Source organism: Rhinolophus ferrumequinum, chromosome 8 (assembly GCF_004115265.2).
Source record: "Rhinolophus ferrumequinum isolate MPI-CBG mRhiFer1 chromosome 8, mRhiFer1_v1.p, whole genome shotgun sequence".
Classification (NCBI taxonomy): domain Eukaryota; kingdom Metazoa; phylum Chordata; class Mammalia; order Chiroptera; family Rhinolophidae; genus Rhinolophus; species Rhinolophus ferrumequinum.
This window is the reverse complement of record NC_046291.1, coordinates 574,309-592,873: the sequence shown is the minus strand read 5'-3', so window position 1 is coordinate 592,873 and position 18,565 is coordinate 574,309. Positions and strand designations below refer to the sequence as shown.

The window sequence follows — 18,565 nt, the reverse complement described above, 5'->3', positions numbered from 1 at the left end:
ATAGCAAGACAAAGTAAAAGTATAGGGAAAAAAAATCAGGTGAATACAATTCAAAATATAGCTGGTTTAGCTACATGACCCTCAGAAAAAACAGACTGTAAGACAGAAAACATCATTGAGGGGAAGGGTGTCTCTCAATGACAATTGTTTCAATACACCAAGAAGATACAACCCCTACAAACATTCAAACATCAAATACAATAGTCTCAATATATATAAAGCAAAAATTAACAGACTGATGGAAGAAACTGACAAATTCACCACAATACTGGGAAATTCTGAACCATCTCGCTCAATTCAGGTGAAGGAGCCAAAAAAATCAACAAAAAGAAGATGTGAACAATATAATTAATAATTTGAGCTAATTCATTCTCTGAATACACAAGAAAATAAGTTATTAAAAAAATGAGATAATTTTTTTAATCTCTATGTTAGATATTTTATTTTTAGATACTTTTAGAGAAAGTATTTTTAGATGCTTTGAGCCAAAGAAGAGATCACATGGACAGTGAAAATATTTTAAATGAATAATAATGATGACTTTTATATCAAAACTTATGTGATGCAGCAAAATCCATGCTTCATGGGAAATTTACAGCCTTAAATACAGACACGTTAGAAAAGTTCAAAATTAATGAACTAAATGTCTGGCTCCAAAACTTAGGAAAACAACAAATGATACTCAAGAAAGTGGAAGAAAGTGGCACCACAAGTGGGAGCCATAATTAATGACACAGAAATCAAAGGTACAAAAGAAGAGATAAACAACACCAAAATTTGTCCTTTGAAAAACTTAACTAAAGTGGACAAATCTCTATCAAGACTGATCAGGAAAAACAAAGAGCACAAATAAAAATCTGTATACATGAAAAAGGTGACAAACACAGAGAGAGAGATTGAAAGACGACAAAATAATACCAACTAATCTATACAAATAAATTTGAAATCTTAGGAGAAATGGGCATAATATTTATAGAAAAAATATAACTTAACCAAAAATGACTCTAGGACGTCTACATAATTCTATAACTATTTAAAGAAATTGAAGCAGTAGTTAAAGCATTTTCCCACAAAGAAACATCAAGCTCAAACAATGCAACAGGTAAATTCTATACTGCCAAGAAACAGATCATCGCAGCATTACACAGTCTTTCTAAAGAGTAGAAAATAAAGAACATATGCCAACCCATTCTGTGAGTCCATGGTAACCTGGAACCAACACCAGACATGGGCAGTTGGAGAAAGTAAAATTATGTGTCCATTAAACACAAACAAAGATGCAGAAATTTGACAGTCTATCAAGACTATTTACACCATTAACAAGTAGGGTTGTTGATATTAGAAAAATCTGCTACATCAACCAACTGAAGGAGAAAAATAAGAATCTCAATGTATGCAAAATAAGCACTTGACAAAAATTCATACCCATTCAAGAAATAAATTCTTATCAAACAGGAATAAAAAAAGTACTTCCTTATCCAGATAAAAATGACGTCACACATCTCTAGTACCACATGGTGTAAAATGATATAGGATTATTGGAGGGAAAACTTAAAAGAGAGGAGTAGCAAAGCCCATATAACCCCCCGCCCGCCCCCCCAGTGTTCATTATCCCACAGAGAGGCGTGCTTAGGCCAGGCATAGCTAGACCGGCCATTGCCATGCGAAGCAGGACCGTAACAACTCACACATTCATAGAGGAAGGAGTACAGATTACATCGAGAACGGTGGGGCATTTTTCTGATCCTTGTTATACAGGAAGTGAATCTGGAATTCAAAAGCTGTTCTTCTGCTGATCTGACTCACGTATGCTGAGCTACCAACAGGGGAAGGAAATTAGCTTCTGAGGCAATTTTACTTGTGCCTCTTGTCAAACCTAGAATAAACATGATCCTAAGTAGAGAAACATTCCCCTTAAAACTGGGAATAAGACAAGGATCCCCATTATCACTAAGTCTAATCAGTATTATACTGGAAGCACTAGCCAATGCAATAAAGTAATGAAAAGAAATTAATGTCATGAAATGTTAAAGGAGGACGTAAACTGACAGTATTTGCGGTGGATATGGTTGTCTTTACAGTCAAACTACTGAAAATGACAGAAAATGTAACACGTTTAGTGGATATGGGTTATTATAACAAAATTAATTGCATTTTTATATATCAACAATGGGAAAATGTAATTATAAAAAAGATATATACAGAGAAAATCAATGAAACCAAAAGCTGGTTCCTTGAAAAGTTCAACAGACAAACCTCTAGCTAGACTGATTAAGAAAAAAAGGAAAATGGGCAGTATCAGAATGAAAGAGGAGACATCACTAAGATCTTACCAGCATTTATAGGACAAGGGGTATTGTGACTTTAGGCCACTATACCTCACAACCTAGAGGAAGTGGATGAAGACCTTGAGAGGCATAAATTACCAGAACTGGCAGAAGAATAAATAGAAAATATGAATATCCCTATAATTATTAAATTTGATTTGTAATAAAAACCTTCCTGCAAATAAAATGGCAGGACCAGATTTTCAAAACACTGGTGAGCTCTGTCAAACACTTAAGAAAGGAATAATACGTATATGAGCTCTTTTAGAAAATATAAAAGGAAGGAACATTTCTCAACTCATTTTATGATACCAAAACCAGACAGAGACATTACAAAAACTAAAATTCCAGACTAGCAGTCCTCATGAACATAGACACAAAAATCCTAACAAAATGTTACTAAATCAAACCCAGTACTACATAAAAAGGATAATACATCACGACCACGTGGGATTTATCTCAAGAACACAGGCTGCTTTAACATTTGAAAATCAATCAATGTAATTCACTATATTAGGAGATAAAGGAGAAAACCATACAATCATCTCAATAGACACAGAAAAATCATTTGCAAAATTCAACTATTATTAAAAACTCTTAATTAAGAGTAGAGGGAATTTCTTCAGCCTGATAAAGGGCACTCTTGAAAAACTAACAGCCAACAAAATACTTAATGGTGGAAGGCTTCCAGAGATAATCAGTAACAAGGCAAGGAAGTCCATTTCACCCACTCCTCCCAACATTATCCTAGAGGTCCTAGGTGGTTCCATAAACAAGGAAAGGAAATAAAAATCGTATCTATCGGAAAGGAAGCAGTAAAGATGGCATGATCGTGCACATAGAAAATGCTAAGGAAATTCTGTAAAAGCAGCTACAGAACTAGTAAGTGAATTCAACGAGGTCATAGGATACAGGGTCGATATACAAAACCAGTTATATTTTCATATTCTAGCAGTGAACACTTGAAAAATAAAACAGCATCATGCACTATAGTATCAAAAACATGATAAATTTTATGTGTCAAATTCATTATAGACATAAATGTAAAAGTTAAAATTACAGTATAAACTTCTTTTTAAAAAGCACATGAGAAAATCTTCATGACAGGCTGGAATAAATGGGTCATGTGCTTGGGAAAAGATTACATTAGTTTTCTACTTCTCACCATACACAACAACTAATTCCATATGGATTAAGGATTTAAATGTTTTCTAGTTATATATTTTTGTGTGGAAAATACAGGTAAATATCTTTTTGGCCTTGGGGTAAGAAAAGATTCCTTAAGCCATAAAAAAAAAAAGCACTAACAATAAAAGAAAAAACGGACAATTTGACTATATAAAAGTTAAATTCATCAGCCTTAAAGAAGAAAGTGAAATATAAGCTACACACTGGTTTCAAGAATATATTAAGAACTCTATGAATCAGTGAGAAAAGAATAATCAACTCGATAGGAAAAGCGGCAGAACACCTGGACAGGCATTCCATGGAAGGAGAGATAGTAAACCAGCAAACGTGAAAAGAACGCCAGCAATCAATCACCTGCGTGCAGATCCAAAGTACAAAGTGGAGCGTTCACCTGGCAAAACTTAGAAGTCTAACATGTCGAGGAGAAAGCAGAAAGCGGATCAACAGGACTTCTCAGAAATTGCTGGAGGAAGTGTGAACTGGTTTAAGTACTTTGAAAATGACGTGGTAATTTGCCTACTGAGTTGACAGTCACACAGACTGTGTCCCAGAGATTCCACTTCCAGGTGTAAATCTAAGAAAAGCTTGCACATCTGCCCCAGGAGATGTGAGAGAATATACACAGAAGCATCCTTTTTTTTTTTTTGCAATAGCAAGAAGTCTAGAACCAACGCAATGCGCACCAAGCAAGGATGGATGACGTGCGCCGTGATCACACTGTGGAATGTATTAACAGCAGCGACCCACCACATGCAGATACTAACGTAATGTGGAGAGAAGAGTAGTATGAAACAGTGTCCTGCCAAGAAAGTTCGTGAACAGCAGAGACAACACCATATACAGTACTGGTTAGGCAATTCGTAAAAATTTAAAAACTAAAGAGGCAGAGAGATGATAGCTACAGAAATCCGTGTCACACGGAATGGAGACGTGCATGTGGCCAGATGAGCTCGTCAGGTTGGGTGCTGGCCCCCAGGTGTCATGATGTCACTACTATTTACTTATTTACATGGTAAGCGTTCCAATTAGACTTTTCTAAATTGAACATTTTGAACCCAGGAGCACAACTCCCAGTTTAAGAAAAACCCATGGTGAATATTTTAAAACGTAGGACTCATCCCCATTGTATCGGTTTCATACACGAATGCTATTTATTGAATTGGCAAGATTGGGCCCGTCCACCTGAGAGCCGTTGGAATTGAGTCCCAGTGTCTTCTGAGAAGCTCCAAGGTCTTTATTCATAGACAGAGCCCAGCACCGAGTCCCAGGTCTGTCGCGTGCCTGTTCCGCATCCAGGGTGCCCGCCCTGGATTCTGGCCCCTCCAAGCACTAAGGGGATGTCACAGAATTCCGCCCAGCTCCTCAGAACAAAACTCATGTCCATCTTGATTTGGCTCCAAGCCATTGCCTCTAATGACACAGCACTGCTTTATTCTTGGGATCTCTCCTGGCTCCCGCGCCCCGGGTGCTCCTCTCCCAGAAATTGATGAGTGCCGATCCCAGCCGTGCCTGCATGGGGGCTCCTGCCAGGACCAAGTCGCCGGCTACCAGTGCATCTGCAGCCCAGGGCATGAAGGAGCCCACTGTGAGCTGGGTAAGATGGGTTCGGCCCTCACTGCCAGGTGGCAGCCCAGCACCTTGGTCGGGCCTGAGGCACTAGGGTCCCCTGCCGTGGTCACCCGGCCCCAGCCAGTCCTCTCCCTGGGCTGGCCTCTGGTTGGGGACTGCCTGTGCCCTCAGGCCCCTGCCAGCTCTTATGTCCAGGACAGTGGTTTACAGACCTCTCTGCCTCCACCTCCTTGGGGAGATTGAGCTCAGCTGAGAAACGCTGACCGCTGATCAACCCGCTTCTCCTGCCTCCTGCAAACTCTGGCCTCGGGGGGACAGAGAACGTGGGGTTTGGAGAGGGCCTGGCCATTGCTCAGAGCTGGCAGAAGGAGGGAAGGCCTGCCAGGTGCACGGCTGGATGAGCCCTGCACCCCTCATGCATGTGTCGGGCTCTAAACCCTGAGACATAGACACTGCCCCAGGGACGGCCAGGCCCAGGATGTCCAGTCAGGGTCCCTGGGAAACCTGGGAGGCCTGGGCCGTGAAGTGCAGGAGCGGCTTGGGGGTGGGGCCTTCATGGGGCAGACCAGGGAGAGGCAGGCATGAGGCTGAGGCCTCAGCCTGCACACAGAATCTGGGGGCCGTGTTAAGTCCATGTGGGTCCAGTACAAGGTGTGATCAAAATATACGGTGAATGTGGGGATGCCGGATGGCTCAGTTGGTTAGAGCGCGAGCTCTGAACAACAAGGTTGCCGGTTCAATTCCCACATGGGATGGTGGGCTGCGCCCCCCGCAACTAGATTGAAAATGGCGACTGGACTTGGAGCTGGGCTGCGCCCTCCACAACTAGATGGAAGGACAATGACTTGGAGCTGATGGGCCCTGGAGAAACACACTGTTCCCCAATATTCCCCAATAAAAAAAGAAAAATTAAACAAAAATAGGGTGAATGTTTAAATTTTAAAAATGTGTTAGAGTAAAACACACATTGCCATTAACCCCCCTCAAAATACTCCCCCTCGCTTCAAACACACTCATCCCATCGTTCTTGCCACTTTCTGAAGCAGTTCTGGAAGTCCTCTTTCATGAGTGTCTTTAGTTGTGCTGCTGTGGCTGCCTCGATGTCCTGAATCATTTTGACTTTGGGAAAGGCCAGAAGTCACACCGTGCCAGATCCGCTGAACAAGGTGGCTGAGGACACACCTTAATGTTTTTATTTGACAGAAATTGCTGTACCAGAAGTGATGTGTGACACGGAGCCTTTGTGATCACAAAATACGGTGAATGCTGCTGCTGAATGCCATCCAACAGAAAGGCGGGGATCTTCAATATGGGGAGTAGTGCATCAAACCTTAGTAACAGTGTGTGACAAGTTTCAACTTGTTCAGTGCAGTCAGTCGGGTGTGAGCAATGGTTGAGAGAAGGTGTGTTTTAAAGTGTGCTGTAAATCATCCTCCATCGTGACAACATTCTGTGTCACACATCGCTTCTGGTATATGGTGATTTCTGTCACATAAAAACATTACGATGTGTCCTCATCACCTCATTCATTGAACCTGGCACCATGTGACTTCTGGCTCTTCCCCAAAGTCAAAATGATTCAGGATATCGAGGCAGCCACAGCAGCACAACTAAAGACACTCATGAAAGAGGACTTCCAGAACTGCTTCAGAAAGTGGCAAGAACGATGGGATGAGTGTATTCAAAGTGAGGGGGAGTCTTCTGAGGGGGAATCAATGGCAATGTGTCTTCTACTGTAATACTTTTTTTTGAAATATTCACCGTATTGTTTGATCACATCTCGTAACGTTGTGTGGCACCCGTGTAAGGATGTGTAGGGCCCACATAGGGCCATGCAGCCTGGTGTCCTGTCTCTACAGAGACAGACGAGTGCCAGGCACAGCCCTGCAGAAATGGAGGCTCTTGCAGGAACCTCCCAGGGGCCTTTGTCTGCCAGTGTCCCGCAGGATATGCTGGAGTCCACTGCGAGACAGGTAGGGGCTGTGCTCAGGCGGGTCCCCCATCTGCCCAGGCCCTCACCCACCTGTGATGCCCCAGACACCCTGGGCCGCTCAGAGAGCAGAGGGAAGGGCAGTCCCTGGCACCCTGCTGGACAGGCCCCCTGTAGGAGAGACCCAGAGGCGAGGGGTGAGGGGAGAGCAGGGTGCCTGCCCAGGGTGAGGGGGTTTCCCCAAGCCCCTGCCCCGCCCAGCCTCTCTCCTCCCCCTTCCCTTCTTCCCGCTGTCCTCTCCTCCCTCCCCCAGACTCCCCCCTGCCGCTCGGGCCCACTGTCTGGATGTTCTCCAGAGGTGGACGCCTGCCACTCCAGCCCCTGCCAGCATGGAGGCCGGTGCGAGAACGGCGGCGGGGCCTACCTGTGCGTCTGCCCAGAGGGCTTCTTCGGCTACCACTGTGAGACAGGTGGGGCAAGACCACACGCTCCTGCCCTGGCCCAGCCAAGCTCCCCACCACACTAACCCCCACGGGGACCCTGCCTCACACCTCGCAGACTCCAGCAGGCCTCGCGTCCAACCCGGTCCCACGTCCAGCCACACGGCCCTGCCATCCCTGGACGGCCAAGCTCACTGCAGCCCCAGGGTCTGGGAACCTGCTCTTCCTTACATCTGGTCTATTCTGCTGGTCAGCCCATGGCAGGGGCTCCTCAGGAAGCAGGTCCTGGCTGAAACGCCCCTCCTGCACGAGGACCCCCTAACCTCTGACCTGCAGTGCCCCCATCGCTCACACCCCTGCACCATTCTCTCCTTTAGAACACTTCCCGCTCTCTAGGAATATCTCGTCCGTACTTCCCCCACTTGCTGATAATGCATCCCACCCTAGAACTGGTGCGTGTCCTGACCTGCCTGTTGGAGTGTCCCCAGCCCCCATCCTGGGCCTGGCTGGCAGCACTCAGCTTCTAGGCTCTGCCCCCCCACAGGGCAGTAAAGGCTGCACTGAGAACAAGATCTGTGACAGAGGCCTGCAGGACACAGGCCTGGGGTGGGCAAGGGCCCCGGGGGACAGTGCAGTGGCTGTGACCATGATGCTGGCTCACTGCTGTTTACGTGTGTCCTGTGGCCGTGCTGGGCCCCTGGGGCCCTGCCCTGGCCTGGAACCTCAGGTCTACACCAGCACCCACAGCCCCAAGGCCATGGGGGAGGGCTGGTGCTGCAGGCAGCCCCCAGGAGGGGCAGGCCTGTGCTCACCCCACCCCAAGTCCCTGCCTACCAGGGCTGTTGGCTTGGGGGAGTGGCAGCATGGCTTGGCTGAGTCAGAAGGCCACACCTGCCTGGCCTCTCCATGGGCCTCTGGCAAGCCCTGCCCTCCCCCTCCAAGAGTGTCCCCCGTCCCATCCCAAAAGCACTGCCTATGACGGTACCACCCACAAATACACCCACACAGGAACCACCCAGTGTCCCCAGGAGCAAGGGCCCAGCCGGAATGGGGGGGCCTGGTGACACCCCAGAGCTCACTGCTGCTTTCTCCCTCTCCCAGTGAGTGACCCCTGCTTCTCTAGCCCCTGTGGGGGCCGCGGTTACTGCCTGGCCAGCAATGGGTCCCACAGCTGCACCTGCAAAGTGGGCTACACTGGCAAGGACTGCGCCAAAGGTGAGGCCTGAGGGCACCAGCACGGGGTGGGGTCTCCCCTCCTCCCTCAGAGGGGGCACACACGCCAGAGGACAGGCCAAAGGGCCGAGAGGCATATCCATGGCAGACCACCTAGGCAGCTGCTTACCCAGGCTCTGGCTGGGAAGCAGAGAGGGGCAGATAAGCCCCAGGAGGCATAAATGCAGTCACGTGTGTGTACACATGCAACCCTCCAGGGGGCACAAATGCAGTCACGTGTGTGCACATGACCCTCCAAGGGGCACTGGCCATAGACCAAAATGAAGGAGTCCATTGCAGGTGCCACAAGCAGGCTCCCTGCCAGCAGTGCCCACCTCTGCCCCAGGGTAGCCAGGCCTAGGGCCACTGGGCTGGACACCTGCTTGGGGGCCGGGGCTTCTATGGCCGACAGCTGACCACCCCCCTTCCCTTGTTCTTGACCGAAACCCTGAAGAGCTCTTCCCACCAACGGCCCTCAAGGTGGAGCGAGTGGAGGAGAGCGGGGTGTCCATCTCCTGGCGCCCACCCGAAGGCCAGGCTGCCAGGCAGGTGCTGGACGGCTACGCGGTCACCTACGCGTCCTCGGACGGCTCGGCCCGCCGCACGGACTTCGTCGAGCGCAGCCGCTCCTCGCACCAGCTCCGGGCCCTGGCGGCTGGAAGGGCCTACAACATCTCTGTCTTCTCTGTCAAGCGTAATGCCAACAACCAGAATGACATCAGCAGGCCGGTGGCACTGCTCGCCCGCACGCGTGAGTGGCCCCCTCATGCCCTCCAGGCACCCGGCAGGTGGGACACAGAGACAGGACAGACACAGGCTGACAGGGACGAGGCGACGGCAGGGTTAGGGCACGAGCTGGGGGGCCTGAGAAGGTGCCTGGGGTGAGCCAGCCCACTCGTGGGGGAGGCTGGGGGTCAGGCCAGGGGTCAGGAGGCCACCCTGATGCTGCTGAGAAGGGGGCAGTAACTCAGAGGGGACTTAAGTGCTGGGACCGCAGGGAGGGCCTCCTGGGGTGCAGGCAAGGGTGTGGGGAGCGGCGAGTGGGGGCATCCACAGAGGCTTCGGGCCTACTGGCTTGTCCGCTGGGGGATGGACGGGGGCAGGGGAATGCTAGGACACCAGTGGGGGGCAGCCTGGGGGCGTGAGGAGAGGGGTGGACTGGAAGGCGGTGCCACTGCTGGGTGGGGGAGGGACTGGGCAGGCCCATGGCCGTCACTCAGAGGTGAGGCACAGAGATGGCCTCAGCAGGAGGAAAAGGGCCTCCTGGCGTCACCTGCCGGCTCTTGCCAGGCACTGACACTGAGGACACTGAGGGTCAAGTGAGGGACGCGACCAGGAGCTCAGGAAGGGCATGTGGGGCCGAAAGCCAGCCAAGAGGTGACGAGGACGCCCCGGGGCCAGCGGGGCCATCAGGGCTCTGAGGGGGGAGGGGCTGGCTCAGGAAGAAGCGCTTCCAAGGCCGCCCCAGCAGGGTCTGACCGGAAAAGGCATCCGGAAGAAGGATGGAGCCTCCCCTCGCCTCAGCAGAACGGGGTCCCCACCAGGAGGGAGGGAGGGACCAGTGCTCACCCGGCTGGGACACTGCAGCACTGGGACACTGCAGCACGTCTGACGCCCTCCCCTGGGTCGGGTCACAGACGACTCCCCTGGCCTCTATGCCCAATGGGCCCCAGCATCACCCAGTCTGTCACTGTCACTGAGAGCAAAACAGTCACCCAGAGCAAAGACCAGGGGTTGCCGAGGTCAGCGCACGTCAGGAAGGACCCGGCCTGCCCCCACCCACCGATCTGGCCGAGCTGGTTGGTCCTAAGCAACCCCCAAAGGGCAGAGCCTGGAGCGTGCCCACCAGACCCAGTGCCCATTGTGGCTGAGGGACGCACTTGGCAGGCCCAGACTGGCCGGTGCCTCACATGGGGACCTCTCGGTGACTCCCCGGCACACTTCCTGAGCCTCATCTGGAGCCCCTGCCCTCCCCCAGGGGCGAAGAGGCGCCTGCACTGGCTGAGCAACCCCTTTGTCACCCAGGACCCCGCCCTATCGAGGGCCTGGAGGTCGTCAACGTGACGGCCACCGCCATCTCCGTGCGGTGGGCTCTGCACCGGGTCCGTCATGCCACTGTCAGCAGTGTCCGCGTGTCCATCCGCCACCCCGAGGCCCAGGGGGACCAGTCCACCGACGTGGATAGGAGTGTGGACAAGTTCGTGTTCGGGTGAGAGCGTGAGGCCACTGCCCCCCTCCAGCCTCAGGCCAGCACCTGGTCCTCTGGGCCCCTCCGTGCTGTCCCCACTTGCCCAGCCCGCCTGGAGGACCGGGGTGGGTGCCTCCCGTGTCCCCAAGACCTGCTGACCCCCAGCAGGCGGAGCCACCCTCTGTCCCTGTCTCTCGCCTTGCCTCCTCACAGGCTGCCGGACAAGTGTTTAAGTGTCCCAAAAGAACAGGGGCGCCCCACAAATCTGGGGCAGTGTCTCCTGCACACATCCAGAGAGCCTCGCCCGAGCCCTTCCGGCCTGAGCCGTGCAGAACCCCCGAGAGGAAAAAAGCGGGCCAACCCCAGGGTCGCCTTAAATTGTTATTTTGTTCAGATAATCCGTTCAGAACTTAAACTAGGCATACAAACCTCTTATGCCCAATTATTACAAATTAAAGACAAAACTACAGGATACATGCAATTCAAATGACCGCCAGTCATCCAAAATGGCTGCTGACTGAAATAAACCCTCGAACAACCTGCATGAAGTCTCAGAATGCACGGCCAGGCCCCTCCGGGTCAGCGGGCCTTCCCAGGCTTCATCCACGATGGACCCTGCACAGGGTGGGCACGCAGCTAGACGAGCAGAGAGACAGGACTCCTGGGCAGTGTCCCTCCCGGGGAGGAGTGGCCTCGGCCACCCGGGGCCCGGATTCTGGGCAGAGCAAACACGCAGACAAACACGGCTGCAGCTGAGGGAATGGCCGTCCAATGACTGTGCCTCTGACCAGGCGTCCATCCATCTGGCGGGCTCAGCGGGAACAGCCCAGCAGTTCCCAGTCCCAAGCAGCCAGCGGCCGTGGTCGTGGGGAGGCGGAGTCTGGGACGCAGGTGCCACCGGACGAGGCGCCATGTCCCCTGTGCATCCTTTGAGCTGCCCGTATTTCTAGTTTGCAGACTTATTAAGGCCACTTTTTCCCAAGTGTGTGTTCTTTCTCTCCAACCAGAGGGCCACTTGTGCTGGAGACAAGACTGTTTTGTCTTTTAACTGTTACTGTGACTTTTCTCGATCCACATCCTACCCGCTTCCAAAGAAACACAACTGGGGCCCCAGGTGGGCACTTGGTAATTGTGTCGGGGTCCCCAAGACCACCCCAGGCTCGCCAGGACTCCCAGGACGTACAGCTGGGATTCATGACAGACGGTGCAAAGCACACGGAAGGGAAGAGGCTCACGGGGAGAAGTCGGGACCGGGCGTGAGCTCCCAGAGCCCCCTCCCCATGGAGTTAATTCCCCGCCACCAGTCGTGATGACACACCTGAGGCCCGGGAAAGCCCGTTAGAGACGTAGCACCCAGGGTTATGGGGCTGGTCAGGGTACCCTCTGCCTGGGGCAGAGTCCAGGCTCCCAGGGGGAGAGCGGTGCTGGGCGTGAACCCCACTTTGCACAAACGTTTAGGTGCAGCAGGGCCCTCTTATCCATGACGAGCTGGGGACCCTCCTGGGAACTCAAGCCAAGGACCACCTTGCCTACTGTTCAGACAGGAGAGGAGACAGACCTCAGAGCTGGCCACAGCCGCTACAGGCAGGCTTCTCACTGCCCTGGACACAGACCGGGAGCTTCCCATCGAGGAGCACTCGGCTCAGAACACACACAGCTCACCCTGGCAGAGGCTGCCTGGGCCAGGACAGCATCCTGTCCTCTCCCCACAGGGCACTGCTGCCAGGAAGGAGGTACACCATCTGGGTGACCGCCCTCAGTGGGCTCGGGGGACAGGGACGCCCCACCGAGAGCCTGGCCTCGGCGCCGCAACACGTGTGGACCCGTAAGTAGGGGTGTGGCCAGCTCACGCAGGTGGCCGTGCAGGCTCTCACCTCTCCCAGATGCTCGGTCCTCTCCACAGCGGCCGCGGCACCAGACACCCAACCCTAGGCTGAGTGTGCCCCAAATGGCAGTGTGCCGGAGACCTGCTACAGGGGGCTGGCCAGGCCCCCTGCTAGGGTGACCTTTACACCCACGGGCTAAGGGCTCCTGCCGAACCGGTCGCTGAGCACAGGGCCAGAGGAGCTCTCACGAGGGTGCCCAAGCTGTCCTGTGCTGAGCTCCACGGGGTCTCGTGCGGACACCTGGCCCTCCCTCCCCAATGCATGGGAGGGGCAAGCACCATGCTGTCAACAGGCACCAGTGAACAGGCAGGAGGGAGGTGGCTGGGTGAGGAGGGAGTGTGAGCAGGACCTGGCCAGGTGGGCGGGGGGTCAGCACTGACTCTGACCCTGGGCACTGGCAGCCTGGTCTGCCCTGTGGATCTAGCCCATCCCCCTCATCTCCGTCCCAGGGGAAGGTGTGAGTGTCAAGGCTCAGAGGGATCAGAAGTGCCCCACAGCAGAGGACAATCACAATAAGCAGATGTGGGCCTCACTGGGTGCCAGGGGAGGCATTCTGGGGAGCTGCTCGGGACAGAGGAGGCACCCCTGCAGACCCTGAGCAGCTGCACCCCGCATGTGCAGCTGCATGCCCCCACCATGTCCCCTGCCTGCCATCCTTTAGGACCCAAAGACGTCTGTAGTAACTAAATCTGGATAGACGAGGCTTCAGCGATCCGTGTCAGATCTTTACACTGTCCCGGGCAGAAGACCCGAGCAGCCCCTCACCTCCCTCCCCTGCTCCATGCCTCATCCAGGGCCTCTGCCGCCAGCAAACCTGACCGCCACCCGCGTCACGGCCACCTCCGCCCACGTGGTCTGGGATGCCCCCACTCCAGGCACCTTGCTGGAAGCATATGTCATCAACGTGACCACCAGCCAGAGCACCAAGAGTCGCTACGTCCCCAACGGGAGGCTGGTGTCCTACACGGTGCGGGACCTGGTGCCCGGGCGGCGGTACCAGCTCTCGGTGACGGCCGTACAGAGCACCGCAGGCGACCAGCTGCACAGCGAGCCCGCTCACCTGTACATCATCACCTGTAAGTGCAGTGCAGCGGGCATGAGGACAGAGCCCCCTGCCCTGGCATGGCCACACCATCCCAGGGACATCAAACAGGCAGACTAGGAGCAGGAGAATTTGTGGGCGAGAAGCAGTGGGGGGAAGGGCTCAGGACAGCTGGAGATGGGCCAGTGCGAGCAATGTGGAAAAGTCAGCGTGCTGTGCCGTCCTCGCTGTGCACCGTCCACCTCAGGGCGCCCCAGGCGGGCTGTGCAGGGCACACAGAGCATCACCTAGAAACAGGTGCTGACAGAGGGCAGTGCTGGACCACAGTGAGGTGGGCAGCTAGGGCAACACACAGGCCAGGACAGCCACAGGGCGGGGTGGCCTGGGAGAGGCAGACAGACGGGGGCAGCTCAGGAGCGCGGAGGCTCAGGCATGGGGCCCCCAGGGTCCTGCACAGCCCTGCTCACACTTTAGAGCTCAGGCAGGTCTGTGGAGACGGTGTCTCCTGGGGGGGGGGTGCGGGGGGCAGACGCACGGGCGCCTCCTCCCCGACCCGCCAGCCTGCTCTGAGACTCAGACCCAGCTCTGTCCAGGTGCACCTGCCAGGGGAAGAGGGCTCACAGGTGAAGGAGGGGGGTGAAGGGCACAGTTAGGTGATAAGGACCCACAGAGAAGCCATGCCACCACCTGCGAGGTGAGCACGGGGTGGGGGTGGGGGCTGATGGCAGAGCCTGGCCCCACCCTGTGGGACGAGACCTGGGCCAGGGTGGGGGCTAGGATAAGCCCACGTCAACCCTGCCAGGCAGTGTCCACCTCACAGCAGGAATGCGGTGGTTCCTCCTCAGATGGGAGCCCAGCCAGCAGGCAGGTGGGGAGTGGGGCTCCAGGGCTTCTCAGAAAACCCCAACCCCGCCATGGGACCACAGGGACAGGCGCGTCCCTTCAGTTTTCTCTGAGCAGCGGGTGGGACGGAGGCACAGGGAAGCCCCAGACCTGCCTTATGTGGCCAGCCCCTGCCCCGCACCTGCCTGCAGCCCCAAGAGACGGTGCAGACAGACGCTGGCACCGGGAAGGACTCCACCCACGGGTGCTCAGAAACAGACCGCCCCCAGCACGCCTGCCGGAGCTGCGTCTGCTCAACGACCGCGGGGCCCCCGAAACGCCAACCCAGGCCCCCAGGTACACGCCTCCGCCATCAGCCGCCACGGAGCAGCCAGATGCCACGGTCACCTCACGAGGCCCCAGGCACGGTGCTTCACGTGGTGACCCTGGGGATTCTCCCAGCAGGTTCTCGGAGCTTGTGGATGGCAGAGGACGAACGAGTGCCAAGTTTGGTGGCTCACCCAGCAAATCGGTCACTGTGACATCACGTGAGTATCGTGGCCAGCCCTAGTAGCTTCAGTGCCATGCCCTCAGCACTTGTTCCCAGGACGATAAGGGATGAGGCCCCTAAAACCAGAGCTTCAAGATCACCCCCCCATGCCTAACGGCATCTCCGGTCAGGGACCCCCACAGAGTGCACAGCCCTGGGCGCTGGGGCCAGCACGAACAGGTTACGCCATCCAGATTCACAGGAAGCCTTCCCGACACAGCCAGATGGGGTGAACGTACAGGGTGCAAGCAGGGCACATGAGAGAAGAGAAATAAACGTGTCGGAAGCAGGTCCAAGACATGCAAGCTTTGCTCGCCAAGCCAGGACTGAGCGTCGTTGGTCAGCAGCAGACCCAAAGGCGTGACTCCATCAATGTGCTGCTCCTCAAAGCGTGGCCCTTGGACCAGCAGCACCAGCCTGCCCTGGGGGCTTCTAGCTGTGCCATGGGCTCCGTCTGCCCACAGGGAACCAGGTGATGGGCACACAGGTTGTGGCCCGAGGAGCTCACGTCCCCATCACACTGCGGTCGTGTCGCAGGCTCGGGGCAGAGCCTGTGGGTTCGGGTCCTGCTCGGCCAGGTCGAGCTCGACCGCCCGCAGCAGCCACCAGGCCTGTCTGCCTGGCCCTGAAGCACAGGGGGCGATGGGTACGGAGGTCCTGGCCCCTCCCACCTGTGAAGCAGGTGGGGGCGGGCCAGGCGTCTGCAGCAGGCCCCACCCCCAAGAATTCTGAAAATGGCAGGCCTGCTGGCTGCCCCCGCCCCAGACGACCTGGGGACTCTGGGCAGGACTCCCAGGCCTCATCCTCCCTGGTCAGCCAGGTCCCATCTGCACGGAATTCTCTGGCAGCCTAATCACTGGTTTAAGGAGAATTTTCAACCAACAAAAGCGTTCACTGGCAAAGGGAAAGAACGTGTGCCTGGGGCTGAGGAGACGGCAGAGTGTCCCCAGCCCTCGGTGACCAGCAGAGGGGCAGTGAAAGGGTCACTGCGCACGGTGACCAGGAGGATGGCGGGCACAGGCCTGAAGCCTCAGGGCCGATGCCAAAGGGTGTAGCCGAGACCTGCCGAGGAGCTGGTAGCAGGGAGGGTGGCCTCAGGGCAGATTCGAGGGGGACAAGGGGGCGTCGTGGCCCCTGCAGGAAGCAGGCTGGAGGGAGAGGAGACCGCGATCTGAAGGACGCTTAGGCTGAGGCCAGATGGTCAGGCAGGAGACTCAGCCCTGCCTTGGCCACTGGTGACCTTCAAAGTAGCTTTGGCTGGGGTGGCAGCTGAAGCTGGGTCCCTGAGACAGTGGGCAGGTGAGGGCTGGGCCCCACCTGGAGAAAAGGCGGTCCTACAGGAGGCAATGCCAAGGCCCACGGGGCTCCGTGCCCAAGGTGGGGGCCAGCAGGCAAGTGGACATGCTGCTCCCGCACACAGGGCACCCCCACGGCCAGCCCTACACCCTGATGGGGAGAAGCAGCTCAGGGAGGCGGCCCGAGGCTGTGGGGTCTGTGGGCAGCACTGTGGCACCTGATTTCTCCTAGAACCCACGGCTGTGCTGCCACGCGAGCACACAGGAGATGCCCCCGAGCAGGTCGGCCTGGCCCTCCAGCTCCCCGAACGCGGCGGCGGTGACAAGGCTGTGGAAAGTAAGTCAGCAGGACAGGACTTCTAGGGCCGACTGCGCAGTGTGGAGTGGGAGGCAGAGCACACCCCACGGGCAGCCCCAACGCCCCACCCTGGAAAGCTGGGGTGAGCCACACCATGGAGGCAGCGGCACCCCGTCCTCTCACAGACGGGACGGCCTGGGGATGGCACAGGCGCAAACCACCCAGGTCTGCCCGCCGCCGGCCCCTCCCTGGAGGGGCATGTTGAGCAGGGCAGCACTCGGTGGAGGAGCCCGGGCGGCCGCTGAGGGGGGCCCCCTGCTGACATCTGGGCTACACGGGGCCTGGACTGTCCCCAGCGTGGTGCTCTGCCCGGTGAGAATCACGGCTAGTGCAATCTGCAGGCGTTCTCACAGGGCAGCCCACTCTGGACACGCAAACAGGCATGCACATGTTCCGTACACAGTCCAGACACTGCTCTGCCTTTCCTCTAGTCTAACCCTCAAGGCCGCGTCCCCCTGGGGACAGTTCCTCCAGGACCCCGTGGCCTTCTCCCAGGTCGGCCACAGGCTCAGACTGGGCTCCCCCATCACCCGGATCCCAGAGAAGGCAGAGCACTTGATGAAGGGGGAGCCGAGTGCCCAGCATGCCATCTCCAAGGGCACGGCTCCCTGAAGGCCCCCAGGGTCCCCAGGACACCTGTACACTCCAGGGCACCTGCCAGAGGGTGCACGTGCCAACGGCAACCCCGCAGCCCGTCGGCCTCCGAGAGGGCCGGTTTGCGGTCAGAGACAGCAGGCGGACGATTCTGTCATGGTGCTGGGCGAGACACTCATCGCTGCTGTTTTATAAGTGAAATAAAGTCATCAGAGGGCTTGCGTTATGTCAGCCCTTTTCAGTGTTCAATGTTTCGTTTCATAAAACTGACCAATGGCCTCTCCTGAGTCCCTTGTGAAGGAGACTCAAGCTGGCGCCAGGGCTGGCCCCGCTGGCACTGCAGTGTGCAGGGTTGGCCAGCGTGAGGTGTGCATGTTCTGGGCGGGGGACGAGATGATGTTAGGTGATCACAGAGAAAGTCCTCAGTGGCCCCAGCTGTGCAGAATGAGTCATGGCCTCTGGTTCCTGTCACACTCGTTACTGGGCCATACTAGCCCCTTTTATGGAGTTGCTTAGTTAGCTTTTGCTGAAATAATGGTCTTTCGGTCTAGACCCCGACCAGGAACCAGGACGCAGACAGTAATTTACTGTGCTTGCTGTCACACTCCCTGTGTGTATCGTCCGTTTGCTCTGTCGGGGAGGACGATAGGGGGAGTGAGGTTGGCACATTTCCACGTATGTCTGAACAATGGTGGGTCTCGCGACCAGGTGAGCGTCATGCTGGGCCCAGCGTCTTTGCGCCATGGTCAGTCGGTGCCGTACGTGCAGCTGCAGCTCACTCGCTGTCACTATGCAGCATCAAGTCCGCGGGTGATTTGCGTGGCCTCAGCTGCACTCTGCCTGGGAGCACATAGGGTGTTCGGTGGGTGTCAGCACTGCCACTCTGACGGCCTTGTACACATCACACAAGTGTGTGAAAATGGAAATGCTAGGCAGGGATGTGTGAACCCCTGAACCACATGGGAAGGCTACGTTGTTACATGCCCTCCAGCTGTGTCAGGGACATGGGTGATTCCCAGCCTCTCCAGAACCTGATGGTGCCAGGCTCGCAGGTCCTGCCAGCGGAGCGGGTATGACACAACTCCTGGGCTCTGATCTGCATCTCTGGAGTGCCAACACGGTCGAGCATCTGCTCACTGGTACCAAGCAAATGTTCTGGCCTCA

The 18,565-nt window shown here is 55.3% G+C and overlaps 1 protein-coding gene across 12 annotated transcripts in view; it reads left to right on the top strand.

The window, feature by feature from the left end:
- SNED1 (sushi, nidogen and EGF like domains 1) overlaps window positions 1–18,565 on the top strand; it is a 70,990-nt gene that overhangs the window by 37,983 nt on the left and 14,442 nt on the right. For 5 of the 12 annotated variants that reach the window (XM_033111328.1, XM_033111330.1, XM_033111327.1 and 2 more), the window contains 12 exons: window positions 4,996–5,109; window positions 6,944–7,057; window positions 7,371–7,484; window positions 8,556–8,669; window positions 9,121–9,417; window positions 10,692–10,875; window positions 12,567–12,679; window positions 13,535–13,816; window positions 14,817–14,961; window positions 15,067–15,152; window positions 16,682–16,786; window positions 17,303–18,528. In XM_033111328.1, coding sequence (XP_032967219.1) covers window positions 4,996–5,109; window positions 6,944–7,057; window positions 7,371–7,484; window positions 8,556–8,669; window positions 9,121–9,417; window positions 10,692–10,875; window positions 12,567–12,679; window positions 13,535–13,816; window positions 14,817–14,961; window positions 15,067–15,152; window positions 16,682–16,786; window positions 17,303–17,688 — 2,054 coding nt within the window. In that variant the 3' untranslated portion in view covers window positions 17,689–18,528. Of the gene's footprint in view, window positions 1–4,995; window positions 5,110–6,943; window positions 7,058–7,370; window positions 7,485–8,555; window positions 8,670–9,120; window positions 9,418–10,691; window positions 10,876–12,566; window positions 12,680–13,534; window positions 13,817–14,816; window positions 14,962–15,066; window positions 15,153–16,681; window positions 16,787–17,238; window positions 18,529–18,565 lie in introns of those variants that run through there. The other 7 variants (XM_033111323.1, XM_033111325.1, XM_033111324.1 and 4 more) reach the window with 4 other exon arrangements.